General features: G+C 40.0%; 1 protein-coding gene, 1 non-coding gene and 1 pseudogene across 3 annotated transcripts; 2 read left to right on the top strand and 1 right to left on the bottom strand.

Moving 5' to 3' along the window:
- Positions 1-4,157: 4,157 nt before the first annotated feature.
- Positions 4,158-4,239, top strand: LOC131970812 (U2 spliceosomal RNA; annotated as a pseudogene).
- A 4-nt stretch (positions 4,240-4,243) lies between these two features.
- LOC131970800 (U2 spliceosomal RNA) lies at positions 4,244-4,425 on the top strand. The gene has a single exon (XR_009394219.1). It is a non-coding gene; the product is annotated as a U2 spliceosomal RNA (small nuclear RNA).
- Positions 4,426-6,164: 1,739 nt separating this feature from the next.
- Positions 6,165-16,486, bottom strand: tagln (transgelin). Of its 2 annotated transcripts, none has more exons than XM_059332053.1 (5): positions 16,373-16,486; positions 9,195-9,383; positions 8,882-9,053; positions 7,683-7,785; positions 6,165-7,068 (listed from the first exon to the last, which is right to left on the bottom strand). In XM_059332053.1, the coding sequence occupies exons 2-5, from the start codon at positions 9,372-9,374 to the stop codon at positions 6,930-6,932; spliced, it is 594 nt and encodes a 197-aa protein (XP_059188036.1). In that variant the 5' UTR covers positions 9,375-9,383; positions 16,373-16,486; the 3' UTR covers positions 6,165-6,929. The 2 variants fall into 2 exon arrangements, with proteins under 2 accessions (XP_059188036.1, XP_059188035.1); XM_059332052.1 differs by lacking the exon at positions 16,373-16,486 and adding an exon at positions 10,158-10,194.
- Between the last annotated feature and the right edge of the window lie 1,981 nt (positions 16,487-18,467).

Raw genomic sequence — 18,467 nt, 5'->3', positions numbered from 1 at the left:
CAGTGACTTCTATACTATATATTGAGGACCACATGCTGAAAAATCTGCATAATGACAACAAACAACAACATGGTGATGGCTTGCTGGTTTTAGCCTACAAAATAAATAAATACAACATGTTAATGAGAGAGCAATACTTAATTAGATGAGAGTTTGACCAAGCGTCAATTAATGAATGAACATTATTGTTACCAATTTTTTTTTACTAGTTACTAGTTTTTGTACTAAGAATCTATTTTCCCCCCCATTCTCTGATTTAAAAATAAATAAATACACGAATAATACTAATAATATTGATTATCCCAAATACACCGTTCCTTCAAATATATTTGTATATCACTATACATGACATCACAGAACAGTGGTTGAAAGTTCTTTATAAATAATAATTTCAGTGTTTCTCAACATTACAGAAGCATTTTTTTAAAAATTGGTTAACTGAAAAGGTGAAGACAAACAACTGAATGCTGAAGGTCAATGAAGAACTGGATACTCAAGTCTCTTAGGTGAAGTAGTGTTTATCTAGAACAGGATGACAACCGTGAGCATTGCAGCAATGTAACAATAATGTGTTATTAATGTTTTAAATAACTGAATTAATGTATCACTTATTCATAAAAATCAGTATGAAGCTGAATATAATAATTTGGATTAAATACACATATAGCACCTCTAGAAACATAGCAAAATTTTCAGCATATGTGCCCCTCTGCATCCTTTATAGATAATATACATTTTAACTTTCTTCATACATTTTTTACATGTTTTATACATGTTTTATAGCACCCATGGTCCTCAGGGGTCAAAAAGGACCTCAGGACATTAGACTGGTTTTAGGAAATGTAGAAAAAAATATTACCAACTTTTTTTTTTCACCTTTTAAGGTAACTCATGACCAAAAAAAATTATATTTCATTTTCATTTTTTTTCATTATTATTGGTCAATTTTATTCAAATATACAAATATCAAAACATAAGTTTCACTAAAAGTTGACATGACCTACTCTGTGCATTCCAATCAAGAATTATTTTTTCCACTATTACTATTGAAAAAAGTATCCAGGTTTTTTTTTTACTTTTTTCTCTCTTGAAATGAGGCCTAATTTTGAATATTTGACTAAAATTGACCAATAATAAAGAAAAAATTATGAAAATTATATATCAAATCAATCAATTTCTGGGGCATGAGTTGCCTTAAATGATAAAATGATTAAAAAAAAAGAAAAAAAAAAGGTGGTAATATTTTTTTTCTACATGTCCTAAAAACAGTCTTGTGTCATGGGATCCTTTTTGACCCCTGAGGACCATGGGTATATAGTCGACGGGAGGACCACACAAGGGTTAAAAAAAAAAAAAAATGCATAATTTATGAAAGTAGTTTATGTTAATAACAGTCTTTGACAAACACTCACCAGTAAATAAATGGTCAAGCTGTAAATCTGTGAGGTGAAAAACAGCATTAAAGCTTGCTAAGAAGATGAATATGAATGGATAGGTTGATAATTCTATTGACACCACAGCTCGGTAACACCATGGTAATAGTTAGGTAATAATCTGATAATAGTGGCGAATACTTTCAAAAGCTTTCAGTGTAATAGTACCCAAATGCACCCTATACTAAATTTAAGCCATTAATGGCTATGTCTCTGGTATTACAAATACACCTTATTACATAATAACCTCTATTATCAAAATAGTACTGCAGTATTAATATCAGAAGAAAACAGGATGAAAGCCTACAACGAAAATGCTTCACAGCACCACTTGAGGCCACACACACACACACACACACACACACACACACATACATGAATTAATCCGAAGCTGTTTAAGCCTACATTTTCAACTTCCAATAAATCTCTCTCTCTCTCTCTCTCTCTCTCTCTCTCTCTCTCTCTCTCTCTCTCTCTCTCTCTCTCTCTCTCTCACACACACACACACACACACACACACACACACACACACACACACACACACAGAGTACATTAATATTAGTCATAGGAACACATACTTCGGGTACCAGTTGACATGACAAATTGGAAAAAAGAAATGGTAATAATTTTGGTAATAGTCTGCTAACAGTAGTGAGTAACATTGACATTGACACAATGTAAATTTTAAATGGTGAAGTAAAAGTTCATCATTACAGTACATTTTTACAGCCCTGACTCCATGGTTAAATGTATATACCCGTGATTATCTTTTCTTTTTCACCTCTCATTACCAAGTGACATGAGTTTCAGTTTAATATTATCCAAATACACCGAATGTTCAAATTTAGCCATTGATGAGTATGACATTGGTATTACTATCACAGCTTATTACATAAGAATGCCAAAACATCCTCACAAAAAACAGGACTACATTATCAAGAAGCTACCATCAAAATCCACATACAATTAGCTACATATCACAGTTAAACAAAAATTAGTCAGGCCAACATTGTACACAAACCCTACATTAAAAATGGCATTTGGACAACATTAATCAAGGAATATAGCATAAGCTAGCATTTTTTTAGCATTATTATATTATTATTAGCATAATGACCCCTTCCCAGATATACACAAGACAAAACACAGCAATCATAAACTTTTGTGGCCTAGATTATCAACCCAAAATGCATTATAGGCTGTCTGTCAGTAGCATCAAATCAGTCAAACCATGCAATGCACATTTAGAATCAATAGTGTTTGCTAACACCAGACACATCTACTGTTATAACAACTGTTAGCATCATGGTAACTGTAACATGGAGTAACTGTGAAGATATTCTGCCTCGATGGACCATTTCTAAATTGCTTGACATGATGCTAAAGCTAGCTCGCTAGAGAGCGCTAGCTCAGACCTAAGACCAGTAGCCGCGACAAACATCGTCCAAAAAAACCTCAAATAACTTGCAACTACATTTCACAAAATTTTCGACAGTAGTTTAAAAGTTCAAATATGAAAATGCTAACATTATAAGGCACAATTGTAACGGTAGTATGCTAGCGAAATATACAGCAAATAAAAACATGTCTTCTTACCTCAGACGAAAAGCCAGAGAGGCCGAGTCCCGCCAGCAGACAGGATTTACATCAAGCCAAAACAGATTCGCCCCATAACTGTGCTCCAATCCAGTGATTCCCAGCCGCTGTTCCGCGGCACACAAGTGTGCGCACATTTGTTAAACATGTTTCACCACGCATGGCATGGTCCAGGTCAGACAGCAGATAGACTCAGGACACACCGACACCAGGTGCTGCCGACCCGCTCCGCCCCCCAGACGAGCTCCGGCTCCACATCCTCCTCTCTCCGGACCACCGCTCCAGTCTCTGATCATAAAGTCTTCCAATGTTCATCAAACAACCGTTGTTGTTCTTTAGATGATGCCGCCGCTACCAGCTGTCAGCAGTAAACTGAAAAGGCACCCACGTGGAGGGCTGGAAAATGACCAATCATAAGAGGCCTGGGATCAGCCTTGGCCCCGCCCCCAATGTGTCAAAAGTCCTCGCTCCGCGCGAGCAGAGCTCCACCGCGAGCGAGCACGGGGGAGAATCTGCTTCACTCAGTTGCTGAATACGTGCGCGAAGATCGAACAAGTGCGCGCGGCAGTTGAAATCTGCGCGCGTGACACGAAATAAATGCGCATGCAGATGTGTTATCGCTCGCACGACTTTTGACTCAAATATGACGCCATAAAGTAACAGCATTTTTTAACCTTTTTATTACCAGTGATGAAGCGTAGAGTTGTAGTCGTGAACGTCATGAAACAACCTTTGTTGTTCTTTAGATGATGCCGCCGCTCCCAGCTGTCAGCAGTAAACTGAAAACGCACCCACGTGGAGGGCTGGAAAATGACCAATCATAAGAGGCCCGGGGTCACCCCAATGTGTCAAATGTCAGTCACTCACATACACTGTATAAAATAGGGTCACTCAGTTGCTGAATATGTGCGTAGATCAAACAAGTGGGCAGAGACCTTGCAGTCCAGCATGCATGCTGGCTGTGTCCCAATGTCAAGGATCCTTCCTTGGTAGGATCCTTCCTTCAGAGTCGGGTCCTCCGAAGGCAAGGCAAGAGTCCTTCCTTTGACTGGTGTAATGCACAAATGGGACAGCCTTCGGAGTGTGCAGCTGTGCGTCATTGCGTAATTGGACGTCCTGCTTAACTTCAGCGCCGCTCTCGGCCCTTTGGCTAAGATCAAGTGTAGTATCTGTTCTCATCAGTTTAATAAAAAATAAATAAATAAATTCAGCGCCGCTCTCGGCCCTTTGGCTAAGATCGAGTGTAGTATCTGTTCTTATCAGTTTAATAAAAAATAAATAAATAAATTCAGCGCCGCAATTTCAAAATCAGTTCAAGACATGAATGTGTCTCCGGCATCAGCACTCTGACACATATTTGTGAAAATGGAAGAAGATGCTTTAAGGTTGAATCTCCACGATTTATCAAGTAAAAACCATAAAGTGGATTAAACCTGAATATTTAAGTGATCCTGGCTGAATTCAGCCGCTACTTAGTGCCATGAATGCAGCGGCGCATAATTCATCATGGAAATATGTTCTGTGATTTTTTATTTTTTATTTTACAGTACAGTACAATAACAGTTATTTATAAATAACAATAACGGATAATGGCGGACTTTCGGTCCCTGTAAACATAATAAAGAAATGTATAACTTTCTGAATGGCACAGTTGCACATAGTACATCATCATCGGACGCATATAAATTAATTAACAATAACTTTAGCGACTGAGACGGCATTAATTAACTTAACCGGCAATGTATCAAGATGACGTTTATTATCTTTAAGCTTAATATTCTGGCATTTGTTTATGTTTATGTTTTTGCTTGACTTTGAACACACGTTTTGTAAGTTATGTGATAACATTCAGTGTAAACTGAAAATATCTACATATTTAAATGCATATTGCGCCGCCGGCGTCGCTGTTTCTACGCTCCCATTTTTAAATCTCCTGGTAGACCGGTGTGCGCAATGCTTTATGGGTAGTCGGAGCGCACGGAGGATACACACATACATCCTCGGAATTTGGGCAAAAGAAGGACTCTGTCCTCCGGAGCATCCTCGACATTGGGACAGTCCTTCGGCGGATGTCGATGACGTAGTGTCCTTCAAATCCAGCCGTTTGAGCATCCTTCCTTGACTTTGGGACACAGCCGCTGTCTCTCTGAAGCAGAGGATGGCGGTCGTCGGCTTGATTGCTCTGCTCTGATTGGTCAACTCCACCTGGCCACCTGGTTGCTCCTCCAAGACAGACATTCTAACTTAACGGACATGATGTTTTTTCAAAAAGCATGAGACCTTATAACTTGACCATACATTGTCCAATCTGCCTCAAACTTGTCATGCATGATGGTGGTTCATCACTGACCAGTTCTACATAACAATATTTAATAAATGCCCGCTCTTTTTGATTAGCCACGCCCCCTTTCATAACTAATCAACTGTCCTAGAAACTTGTATAAGGTGTCAGATTACTCGGCATAGAGTTCCTGTTTAATTGGTGGTTGATTACCCCGCCCCTTTTCATTAGCCACGCCCCATTTGACTAACTAATGAACCGTTTGTCCTAGAAACTAGAAACAGGTGTCCCTGTTTCACTGCTGATTTAATCAACGAGAATCAAGGGCCAGAGGCAAGCACACAATTAACATTTCTTTCATCTCTTTCATTTCTTAATGATGGTTTAACTGAACTCTGTGCGATGTCCAGTGAGTTGGAATTTTATTGTAGCCATCTCCTGACTTATACTTTCTATTGATCTTTTCTCTGAGTTGATGGGGAGTGTTCTTTTGTCTTCATGTTGCAATTGTAGCAGTAATACAGATGAACCAGAGACTGGAGCTCCCAGACACAGGTGTTTTTAAACTAAAATCACTTGATTTGACACATCAACTGCACACATAACTGTGACACTGCTGGCATCAACTAGCTGGACCTCTGTTGAATTAGTTCAGTTACTTTGGGGTTGGATATTTATGCAATCATTTACTTTATATATTTTAAATTATTTGACATTATTTTGTAAAAATCTGTTTTCACTTTATCTTAATAAGGGTTTTTTTGTTGCAAATTCTTGTCCAAAAAGCCAAATTATATTGACCATGATTTCATGTGTAAAAGCAACAAAAGGGATTAAACAGCCAAGGGGGGTGAATAGGCATTGTATATCAAGAGTTATTGGTTGCTGTGGTTATTCCAGTCTGTTACAGATACTCCTGGAAAAATGAGCCTATATTTAAAATATTTAATAAAAGAAAGATTTCCCACAATATTCAAACTGAAACACACAGAATCACAAAGTCAATTCAGAATTCACAAATGTATTTTAAAGTCATTATTTAATAAGACAATGTACAAAAATATTGGCGCTGATACAGCAGGCATAGCATTGTGGGAAGTGACAGGTAGGACAATGAATAATAGTGGTGTGCTGGTATGCCACTGGTTGTGTCACCACTAAATTTAAAGAGACAATCCTGTCTGTAAGTAAGCCTGTATGTAAACACAAATCAGTATTTGTATCAGAATGCAAAACCAAGATTTCTAAAAATCTAGGAAACAAATTCCATAATTCACACATTTTTAATCAGAGATGAGACAGTGGTCAGTTAGTAATATCAGGAAGGAACAGCCCAACGTTTGGCACATTGTCGTCTTGTTATTCTACCTCCGAGGCAATGCATTGGTCATTTTTACTATTGTTTAAGACTACAAACATTCAGTTGCACTAGTCCTAGCTGCTGTGGGGGGACTAAGCATGGTGAGCTCTGTGATGATCACCAGTGCAAGCAAGAAAGTAACTAAGATCTAAAGCAGAAAATGTTTGGGGAGTTGCAGTGAACTGGTTGGGATGTTTACAGGCTCTAAGAAGGTGTATAGGGGCTGAAGGGCTTTTTGGGTATCTGTGGCTCAGTGACTTTACAGAATCTGTCGGGGTCTTCCATAGCTCATGCCCTCTTGACTGGCTCCCCGATTGGAGCCCATCTGTAGGCCAATCACGTTCTTGCCCGCCTTCAGCTGGTCGTCGCTGAAGTCTCGTTTGTTCTCCTGGGCTTTCCTGCAATACATCATGGAAAAAATTAATAAAATTTAACAGCAGTCTCCTGTGAATACTTATTCTAATTGGAGTTGGTTACACTGTGAAAAAAAGTCTGGCAGCAGTAAACAACCAAAGTTATTTTGCAGTTATTTCTTTAAAATTATGGATAATATACAGGAAATATCTGTGTATGAATTCTTTAAAAATATTTATATCTGTAGGATAACTAAAGTTTTTTTGTGTGTTTGGCAACGTTTGCTGACAGACTTTTCAAAGGTTTTTTTTTAACGATTTTTTAAAACATTTTTTTTTTACATAAAATTTGAAGTTTTACTGTAATAAAACAAAAGAATACTGTAATTTAACAGTCAAGACAATTAAGCCATTTATTGAGTTTTACTGTTAAAAAAATCTATAAAATCACATTATTTTAATTTACAGATTTCAAATTCCAAATTCCATTGTATGGGTAATATTTATATAAAGTATTTGTCTTGTGGCATTTGCACTTAAATAAAAAAAAAAAAAAGAACAATCCTGTAAAATAATACTAAATGAATAAATAAATTATAATAATAAATAAATACATTTCTTAAAAATAACTTATTGCAGTTTTCATGTGTTGGACTCACTTGAAGAACCAGTTGGGGTCTCCATTGTATGTGCCTTCATCTTTAGTGACGGCCAAGCTGCCCAGAGCTGACAGGGTCCTCTGCACCGCCGCCAGGTCCTTACCTGTCCCCACACACACACACATACAGCTTGGATTATTTACTGTAGCATTAGTCACAACACAATGTTTCCATATGTGCATTTTCAAATCCAGATATATTTTCCCCTTCTGCACACCAAAGTGCTCAAACCCAAGCCAAGTCTTGCTTTCTAGCACTGTGGGACCATGGGGGCATCTGAGAAGACCCTTTTGCAGGTTTTTTTCCCTCCAAAAATGAGATCAAAGGGGAACAGTTCACCCCTCTGCTCCTTTGGTGCCACCACTTTTGAAAAACACAAAAAACAAACAAACACTGCAAAAGTGCCCTCTCATACCCCTTTTCAACCAAGGCAGTTCCAGGACCGGCTCGTAAAAAACCAGTGCCTAATCTCATTTCCGTTTCGACTGCCAAAGAACCAGATTTCAGCCAGAAAACTGGTTCCAGACCAGCACAAATTCTTTGCTGATGTCGAACCATGAACCACTTACGTCAGGGACTGGGGACGGGATTATCGTGACCAACAACACCAACTAAAATGTGTATCATTCATTTTTTTAAAGTTGTTTAATTGGAATGTAATCAACATCTTACGTTCAGTGTTAATAAGAACGTCCATACCGATCAAGAAGAGCAGCACAAATGTGATGTTCATGTAGGTGTTTGGATGACAATTTAGGCTTGCAAAGCCAGGAGCAACATTTGTAAAGAGAAGAGTGGCAAGAGTGTAGTCTGCCGTTGTTGTTATTATACTTGTGGAGAGCGGAGACATTCCCAGACGTATATGGTGACTTAATGACGTGGCTCTGTAGCCTGTGGAAAAGAGGTTCCGAGAAGGTTCTCATGTTGAACCACTTGCGAAACAGCACCAGCACCAGCCCAGCAAAAAAACTAGGCTTGGTTTGGTGGAAAAGGGGTATCAGATGCCCCCATGGTCAATAAAACATGATAAATTGCCCTATAAAAAGCCCTTCCAGTAGAGAAAATGTGATGCAGTGCCATATAGGTTGCCCTAAAAGCAGTTGATGCCCTTTTTATTTGTTTCTCCTGAGTCCACCATTGCCTTCTAACATTAAATGTTTGCAGTAACCAAGGAATGGAGGCCATGAAACTCCTCTCACCCTCCCAAAGGTCCACGGTCTGGAACATGTCGGTCTTGGTGACGCCGTACTGCTCAGAAGCGTTGAGGAACTGGGAGATCTGCTCCATCTGTTTGAAGGCCATTGATGAGCTCTGGATCTTCTTCACTGGTTTGTCTCCAGGGAACAGACTGTTAATCAGTTCACTCAGAACCTGGGGGAACCAGAAAGAAGGAGAAGCACAAAATCATTAACTTGGGCAGTCGTTTTTTTTTTTGTAATTCTGCTGACAAAGCCCATGTACAGACAAACCAACCAAAAAAAACAAGAAATAAAACAGCCATCTTGCACTCACACATCCGTCTTTCAGCCAGGCCTGGAAGCCCATTTTGCCCGCCTCTGGCTTTCCCACACCGGAACCACATTGGCGAGAGATCCACTCCACCAGGATCAGCTCCAGCTCGGGGTCGTACTTGCTGTCGATCTTATCCTGAACCTGCCGGCTCATGCCGAAGGATGGACCTTTGTTAGCCATGCCGACTCCCTGAGAGAGCAGAGCAGAGGTGGATAGAGAAGGTAGATAATATAGTGCGGAATGAGATAGAGAGATGCGGGAAAGGAGAAAGTCAAAAAAGAAATAATTAACTCTAGAGAAAGTGTAAAATCTAAGTAATTGTGATGATCAGTTCCACCGGTATCATCCTTCCATCTTCCATCTTGATGATTTATAGCAGTGTTAAATCATAACATACAGATTTATTTTCCTACCTTTCAGCCCCAATTGGTTGTTTTAGGTCATTCAAACAACAGTTAACACTCACATGACATTGCAGTAAAATTTGCATGTAGCCTGTATGCACAAACATGCACAGGAGCACAAATAATCTAAATTAAGACACACAGAAACTCCTTCCATGTGTAAAATGTACTATATATGATGTAAACCAATCCAACTGAGGACATGCAAGTCAGAAGCGTGTATATAAGCATCAATGTTTGAACACTTTTCCCAGAACAGTGGCATTAACAGTGTCGTGTCTCCTATTGCACACCATTCAGCCCTATCAGGACCTGTGTCCTAGGCAAAGTGGTGTACAATGGGAGCTCTATATGAGCCAGCAGATTTTTTGCATATTTCACTTCTTTAACCCCCCCCACACACACACACACAGACACACACACACACACAGACACACACACAGTTCCTTGGTCTCTGTCAACACATATATCATTGCCAGCACTTTATGCTTCTGTACTGCCTTTGGGCCAACAGCCAAGTGCAAAAACCCATATCAAAGTGCTGTCTGCACCACCCAACCTTTGTTGCCATCTTGATGTCAGGTCACTTCAACTTCCTGTTCCTGGGAAAGGTTCAAAGTTCAAATGTTAAAGGTTAAACCCACGAATTGGCTGGAGGAGGAGGAGCATCTCTGGCATAGCACGGGGGAATGTTGTAACCAAGGGCGATAATAAACGTCAACTTTATGAACAATATGCTACCCTTTTGTTTGACTGCATTTCGTCTTTTCTTCCATTAGTCACAGGATTTTTCCAGTTGGCAGTGATGTTCATTGCAAGAAAGTCAAGAATGTCAAAATAAGCCAAGATTGGACTGACACAAGTCTTTTTATGTTTCAAGTTAATCTGTTTCATCACCTTGCCAACATACAAGCTACAAACAACGAGAGACACAGTCAGAGATGGAAAGTAGCTAGTACTGTATCTAATGGATTTCTTCTCTTTCTTCTTTTCCCTTGTCCTTTTTTCTCTCCTCTATTGCTCCAATTGTACAAAGGTTTCGTCAGACCTGCAATATGGCTGCTAAACACGATGCTGAAATGTGGTCACCCTCTGAAGCCAATAGAATAAAAGAAAGAAGTGTAAAAAAAACCCCAAAAACAGCCATTATAGAATGAATTTCAACTTTCCGACAGTCCTTGAATGCATCCAATGTAACGAAAGTCACTGTTCAAGAGACAAATATTCACTGAAAATCTGTACACAGAGCAGAGAGGAGTGGACAGGAGAGGAAGGGAGAAGAAGGGGTTGTAACAAAAATACATTTTTGAGTTGCTCACATTTCAACTTGCATTTTTTCTTCTTTTAAAAAAAAAGATTTATGTCACTCTAACTGTGTTATTCTGCACATAAGACATTTTTGAGTTGTTCCCACTTCTAGCCATGATTGTGCTGATTCCATAGAGCTGCAGAAATTATTATATATTGCAGTGAAATACAAGGCCACAGTGAGTAAAATGTAAAAAGAGCAGAAAACACACTGAAACTGCTTCAGAGGTTCAGATGGTTAACTTCTGCAAACTAAGTAAAATAAATAAAGTGGCTTTTGTTTTCTGGATAACAGGCTGTCGGACTATGGGCTTTTAACTCCACTGGAAAGTTTTTTTGAATTACTGGGATTTCAGAATAATGGGCCATCAGACCAATGAGCACGGCGCCTGGCAAACACATTAGTATGAAGTTGCCTATTTATGCATCCAACAGACAGGGAGCACATTATCGTATTTGTGTTTGCGTCTTCCTGGTGAATGTAACTCTAATAGTCCTGTGTTCAGTAAGTTTATCAGAGCTGTTGAATTGATGTGGCTGCTGGAAATGACCTAAAGAAGGGGGGGGGGGGGGGGGGGGGTTCAGAATGAACCACAGTGGTACAGAGTTAGGGCTGTAACACAAGGACCTGAAAGACGCTAAACTGACCTGTTGTACTCTCAATAAGTGTGGGGGTTAGGTGTCTTGCCCAAGGGAACTTCAGTCCTTGACCTTTCAGTCCTGGGATTCAAATGGTTACAAGCCCAATTCCTAACCTCTAGGCCACGGACTGCTAGAGAAAACACACCAACTTTTTTAAAATCTTGGTTTATAGTGGACTCTCCCCCCCTCCCTTGTAATAATGCTAAATAAAGCATTCCACCACTGCAAATACATGCCAACGGCATTACTGGATCCCTGCCCGGAGAGTCCACAGACTCTTACCACCAACCTGGTTTAATATTCTTTGCATTCCCTGTGGTGCTTCTCCAGGCCGCAAGAAACTAAACACACATGCCGGGCAACACGCTCACTTACATGTTCAAGTTCAGATACTATACACACACACACACACACACACACACACACAAACACACATGCACTTATACCCCTGGTTATTCCCACTGATATGTGTCATTATGTAATCATTATTACAGAGCAACGTTTGTCTGGTGTCCTGTTAACTTGTCTCTCTTTTTGTCTATTGGCCTCTTATTCTTAGCCTTGTAAACTACTCTCTGGACCACAGTGGCACATCACACACAAACACACACACACACACACACACACACACACACACACACACACACACACACTTATACCCCTGGTTATTCCCACTGATATGTGTCATTATGTAATCATTATTACAGAGCAACGTTTGTCTGGTATCCTGTTAACTTGTCTCTCTTTTTGTCTATTGGCCTCTTATTCTTAGCCTTGTAAACTACTCTCTGGACCACAGTGGCATATCACACACACACACACACACACACGCACTACACTTTTTGTAGGGAAAGAAATAGAAGTTATGTTCACCACAGTGTGCGCTCAACGCCTTGTTGTGTGAAGAGAAGAGAAGAGAAGAGTAGAGAAGAGAAGAGAAGAGAAGAGAAGAGAAGAGAAGAGAAGAGAAGAGAAGAGAAGAGAAGAGAAGAGAAGAGAAGAGAAGAGAAGAGAAGAGAAGAGAAGAGAAGAGAAGCATTATTTCTCCCATAAGTCCTGTATCAGTCTCTGTGTGTGCTCTGCATGACAACCATACAAACATCACATAATATTTCAAGAGGTCAAACAAGTCTGTTAGGGCCTGGGTCTCTATTTCTGGTATTTATGTGTATCTGGGGACCTGTTGTTATCCTTGGGGCCCGGCCCAGGTCCAATAAATCAACATTATCTGCTAAACAAGCTTCTGTGCTGTCTGGCTGCTTCTCCTTAATATTCAAGGCACTATTCACTAAACATATAACATAAAAACACTTTTCATTAGACACAAGATACATTACAAGCTATCTGCTGTAGTATCAAACAGGGGATACTAAATTGAACTCCAACTGTTTCTAGTAGCTGCAGCTGGTACAATTACTACTGGTGTTACAAAAACAACCTCTGCTACTGTTACTACTATACAAAAATACTGGTGCATCAACAAAGGTACTACCAAAATATAATAATCCATGCATGAAGTCTGCCGTAGATCTTTCCAGTCGGAAGGGAAAAAAGGACTTGTCTCTCCCTTTTCAAACTTAAATGATAAGTTGGTTTGTTCAGCCTTGGCTTCAGTATCCAGCTCCTTATATTATTAATCACTGTAAATTTGTGCTAGTCATTCTTGATTAATCAATTATTAAATCAGTTTTGAGCAGTGGTGGAAAAAGTATTCAGATCCCTTACTTTAGTAAAAGGACTAATAACATAATGTGAAACTCCACTACAAGTAAAAGCCCTGCATTCAAAACTTACTTAGGTAAAAGTACAAAAGTATCAGCATCAAAATATACTTAAAGTATTAAAAATAAAAGTACTCATAATGCAGAATGGACCCACTCAGACTGTTTTATGTTCTAAATATATTATAAGATTATTTGTATTGATGCTTTTATGTAAGCAGTGTCCTAATTTTGTAAAGACAGGGCTCATTTAACCACTTAATATACTGTTCTAAGATTAAATTCAAAAAAAGTCTAACCACTTTTTTTTCTAACCACAAATTGATCATATATCTTATGTTAAATCGCAACCTGAAAAATAACTGTCGTGGAGCAAAAAGTACAATATTTGCCTCAAAGTAGTGGAGATGTATAAAGTTACATTAAATGGAAATACTCAAGTAAAGTACAAGTACCTTAAAATTGAACTTAAGCACAGTACTTGAGTAAATGTATTAAGTTACATTCCACCACTGCCCAGCACCATACCAAGTGCACAGATTGTTGAGAGGAGAGCTGGCATTAACGGGTGTGGCTTGATTCGACCTTAAGGCTATGGCAGTCTATAACAAGCAGGGTAAAATGTCTGGAGGAAGGCAGTTAGAAGCCAGGTGTGTCCCTCAAAATTTAAAGGTGGTCCATTACCTCCTGTACAAGGGATCTAACAACTGCTACTTCCACTTGTAGCTTTAATTCATTACTTTTACTAACAGTAATTATAATACTATGCAAAACCAGAGTTTCTTGCAAAAACTGTTTCAGTGAGATACAATAAAACAGTAAGAGAGTAATAAAATAAAAGTAATGCCTGGAAAATGGATAATAAATAAAGAGAAAAGATTACAATGTTAAAAGGGAACTATGTAGAGAAAGTCCCAAAAGAAAGTCCCAAAGTGCTGTTTCCCACAAACATGACTTCACCACCTCCATCCATCTCTCTCAGTTGTGTTTTCCCTGCTCTGTTTCTCTATTACCATGGTTAAATCTGCCTCATGCCAGAACAGGAAACCAGTGTGAGAGCTGTGGCAAACTGTGGCAGCCTTAGAGGACATATCGTCATGTGGCCTCGTCGCCTCTACAGTTATTTCGATAACCACCATATAAGGATTTGGTCTGAGACTTGATTAGTTTAACAGTAACTGTAATCATTTGTCCTAGAGGTCAGGGTTAATTAAAGCAGCTAGTATCTCACCTGACCCAAGAAATGCAGAGTGATTTGTAAAAATGATATACGGACTTTGTTGCTCTTTATACTAGATCAGCTGACTTCCGCTCACAGCTCATGATTATGTGTTTGTTTGCCTTACTTCTCATAGGTATAAGTGCGACCAGTGAATGGGTTGAACAGTCTGACTCCATCCGCAGACTCAGACCTCTCCTGTTACATGGCTCTGGTTTATGCCAGCTGCACAGAATCTGCCGCTTTGCTCAGACGTGCCAGACTTTTATGAGCGCTGAAAGCAGTTTCTGAAACTTCTGCCAAGACCCTTCATGGTTCTGATTATTCTGACAAACTTTATAGCTGCTGTGCATCTGAACCCATGCATTTCTACATTGGGCCGGCACTGAAGTGAAGATAGCGCTGTTGGATTGAGCTCGGTGCCAGAAACCCCTCCACTGTAAGACAGATGTGGTTCCAGGTCTTCTAACCCACTGTGGCTCTGCTGTGTTTATGTGCTGCCACAGGATTGGCAGTGAAGATAGTGTTATCTGCTCCTGTTGCTGCCGTTTAGTAGCTAAGCTGCCCACTGGTACTTCCCTTGTGTTTTTTTCTGCTGGCCTGCTTTAACTGGAATCACTGGGTCTGCTGCATTTGAGTTTTTGTGTGGAAAGAACATATTTCAGTGTGTATCTGCTTTTCTGTCTATCTGCATCTCTGTGCTTGTGCCTTGTGAGTTCACAGCCTACCAAAGCCCATGTATGGCAGCAGCTTATTTGCTTGAGCAAATAGAAGTATGTGCACTGACAGAGATATGGAACGCCGTCTGGCTCACCTCTCTGCTTCTCCACCTTTCATTTCACATGAAATATTCATTAACCCTCAAATGACATGTGAATCATATTAACCATTTGGACTCCTGGGTTTTCCTGAAAAGATCACCAAAAACAGACCCTTTGTTGTAGAAACAAACTGTAAAAAAGGCATTATCATCAAAATGAGAACTTTCTGATAGATTATAGGTTACGAAAGTTTCCGTTTGTAACCAAAACAAAGCTTAAAATTGAGATATTTCTGTCAAAATCACTTTATTCTACATTTAAATACGTCTCATTTTAAACGTCGCCAAAACAAACAGTTTGGAATAACTAGATCCTGTTAAAAACATTAAATTCTGTTCTCCTCAGAGACACTATGAAGCCATGATTGATCCTGCTGTCAAATATTCACTGACAATCAGACAGAACTGCAGGCTGTTTACACAGAGCTGAGAGGAGAGGACAAGAGAGGTTGCAAGTATGAAGTTGTAAAAAAGAAAATAGTTTAATGTGTATGGCATGTGAATCCCCCCCAATATTCGTTGGAAAAGTGCTGACTACATTCAGTTTTATTAAAAAATGAATTATCACAGAAATTCAACTTGCATTGCATCTGCAATAAGACAGTCCTGTTGCATTTAGGGCTATTGTGAAACCCCAGTAAGAGCAGTCACCATGTGTTCAACCAGATTCCAATATCACAACAGCAGTTTTTAACAGATCCTTATTATACAACCAACTTTATGATAAACAACCTTAAATATGGTATACATATGGAATAGATGCTATTTAAGAAATTGATATTAATTGCTATTAAAGTGTAGATGCACCTCATACAGACCTCACCTGGGAACTTTTTTTATGATTATATTGCTCTTATTTTGAAATGACAGGTATTGTCACCTTATATTCAAACACACAGGAACACATATGCATATTTTTTTTATAAGAAGCTAGGAAGGCCTCAAAAGTACAGACTGACTTGTCTATAAAGTGCCCTTTTGCCACCTAACACTATCAAAGTGTTCCAAAATCCGAGTTCAAGACAATTATTCTATCTGGAATAATGAAAGAAAAGTATACTCACGGTGTGAAGGAATAGGTCAGTTCTCTGCTGGCTACTAGTGCAGCGTGTGGGCTCGAGTGTGGATGCTTGAGTGAGTGTTTGTATATGCTTTCGCAGGGACCTCCCTCTCAGAAATGCCGGCTTAAAAGGAGCAGATGAGGAAAGATGACTTCACTACTCTAACCAAGAGATAGGGAGGAAGGGAGGGAGGAAGGAGGGAGAAATAGGAGGGAGAGAGGGGAAGGAAAAAAGGAAACTTCATCCTTAAAAGGGCATGGCCTTTCAGCAGCTCTCTCTCCCTGTCTGTGCGTCTCTTCCCCTCACATCTAGTTAAAAAGCCCTGCCTTATTTGGGTAGAGCTGTTCCATGTAGAGCACAGACAGCAGCCAGGCAGCATCGGTTTGGTCAGCACGAATTCTCCAAATACTTTCACCACATCCCTCCTCGTTCAAAGTGGCACTGAGATGCTGAGGGAGTGGGAGAGGGAGGAGTGGAGATGGAGAGAGAAAAGAGTTTGGACTCTTAGAGAAAGAGGCAACTGGATGTGGAAAAGATAATTATTTCCCAATGTAGGGAAGGAGTTGTGTCAAAAATGAGTTATTGTTTTCACATTTTAGCACATCAAGGAAGGAAATAAGAGGACATGGAGGAGAGGAAGAACGAAAGGAGAGGGGACGGGAGGAGAGGGAGAAAGAGGAGATGAAAGTAGAAGAGAGGAGAGGAGAAGAATACAGAGAGGAGATACAAGGAGGATGAGAGAGGGACAGAGAGAGAAAGAAGGAGGAAAGGAAGAAAGAGGGGAGAGGAAAATAGAAGAGTAGAGGGAGAGGAAGAAAGAGAGTAGAATGTAGAGGAGGTAAAGAATGAGAGGAGAGGTATAGGAGAGGAGAGAAAAGTAAGAAAGAGGAGAGTAACAAAGAACGAGAGGAGGTGAGACAGAGATAAAGAAAGATGAGATGAAGAAGAAGGGAAGAGAGAGAAAGAGGAGATGAAAGTAATGATGAAGAAGAACAAGAGGAGAGGAAAAGGAGAAGAAAGAGAGGAAGACAGAGGACAAGAAAGTAGAGGATGTGAAGAATAAAAAGAGAGGGAAAAGAGAAGAGGAAGCAGGGGGAGAGAGAAGAGGAGAGATGGGGGTGAGGAAGAGTAATAGAGTCATCATAATTCAGGCAGAGAACTCCATGTAAGTCCTGAGTCCTGTCCAGTCTGTGTGTGTGTGTGTGTGTGTGTATGTGTGTGTGTGTGTGTGTGTGTGTGTGTGTGTGTACCACACCACCACCACATATGACATTTCCATCACTTCGATTCCATTACAGTCAGTTTTTGGCAGCACTCCCTTTTGAATATAAGAGGTGTTGAACGTATGCTCATAACTGCCGTTGGCTTCACTCTCAGTGGAAAGTTGGAAGCTGAACGATCACACTCAGGATGAGAAACTGATATGTAACCACTTTAACTTAAACACATATGTGGGCTTCAAATAGATAAAGCAGCATGGAAATCAGATTTCAGTCTTGAGAACAACTTTTAGTAACTGGTGCATACTTGATTTTCTCTTTACCGCAAAAACTAAACCAAAACTAGGCCTGTAAACAGGACTGAACGGGACCGAGCCGAGTGGAGCCGTCGGGGGAGGCCATGTCAGCGGAGGTCACGTCGGGCGCGGCGCTGTAGGCTCAGTCCCTATGCGTAGCAAATGGTGTGTCTCATACTACTGTGCTCGGGGTAGGGGTAAAACATGTTATTTGCTGTTGCCAGCAGGGGGCGCTATGAGTGTGGGTCAATATTGACATGTGGGTGTGTTCAGGACTGGACCCTCATCACGTGTGTGAAATTTGGGACAGATTGGACAATGTATAGTCAAGTTATCCAGTCTGGTGTTAAATGGCGAGACGCCATATTTGTCACCATGCCACGGCCACATAGTGTGACCGTCGGGAAAGATTTGAATAACTTTTGATCCCAAAGGCCTTGTGATGGTACTGACCAAGTTTGAAGTTGATTGGGTAAAATCTGTAGGAGGAGTTCGTTAAAGTATGCGACCTGGAAATGGCCCAAAATGCTGAATATTGCGATATTCAAACCAAGATGGCGGAGTTCCTGTTGGGTTTGAGGT

This window comes from Centropristis striata, chromosome 4, assembly GCF_030273125.1.
Source record: "Centropristis striata isolate RG_2023a ecotype Rhode Island chromosome 4, C.striata_1.0, whole genome shotgun sequence".
NCBI classification, from domain to species: domain Eukaryota; kingdom Metazoa; phylum Chordata; class Actinopteri; order Perciformes; family Serranidae; genus Centropristis; species Centropristis striata.
Note: the sequence above shows the minus strand (reverse complement) of the source record. Positions and strands in the feature narration are given on the sequence as shown.

Coding starts and splice junctions, on each gene's coding strand:
- tagln (XM_059332052.1), bottom strand. Junction 9,054..9,194: donor CCTGGCTGAAAGACGGATGT/GTGAGTGCAAGA, acceptor TGGTTCCCCCAG/GTTCTGAGTGAACTGATTAA. Junction 7,069..7,682: donor GACCCCAACTGGTTCTTCAA/GTGAGTCCAACA, acceptor GATGTATTGCAG/GAAAGCCCAGGAGAACAAAC.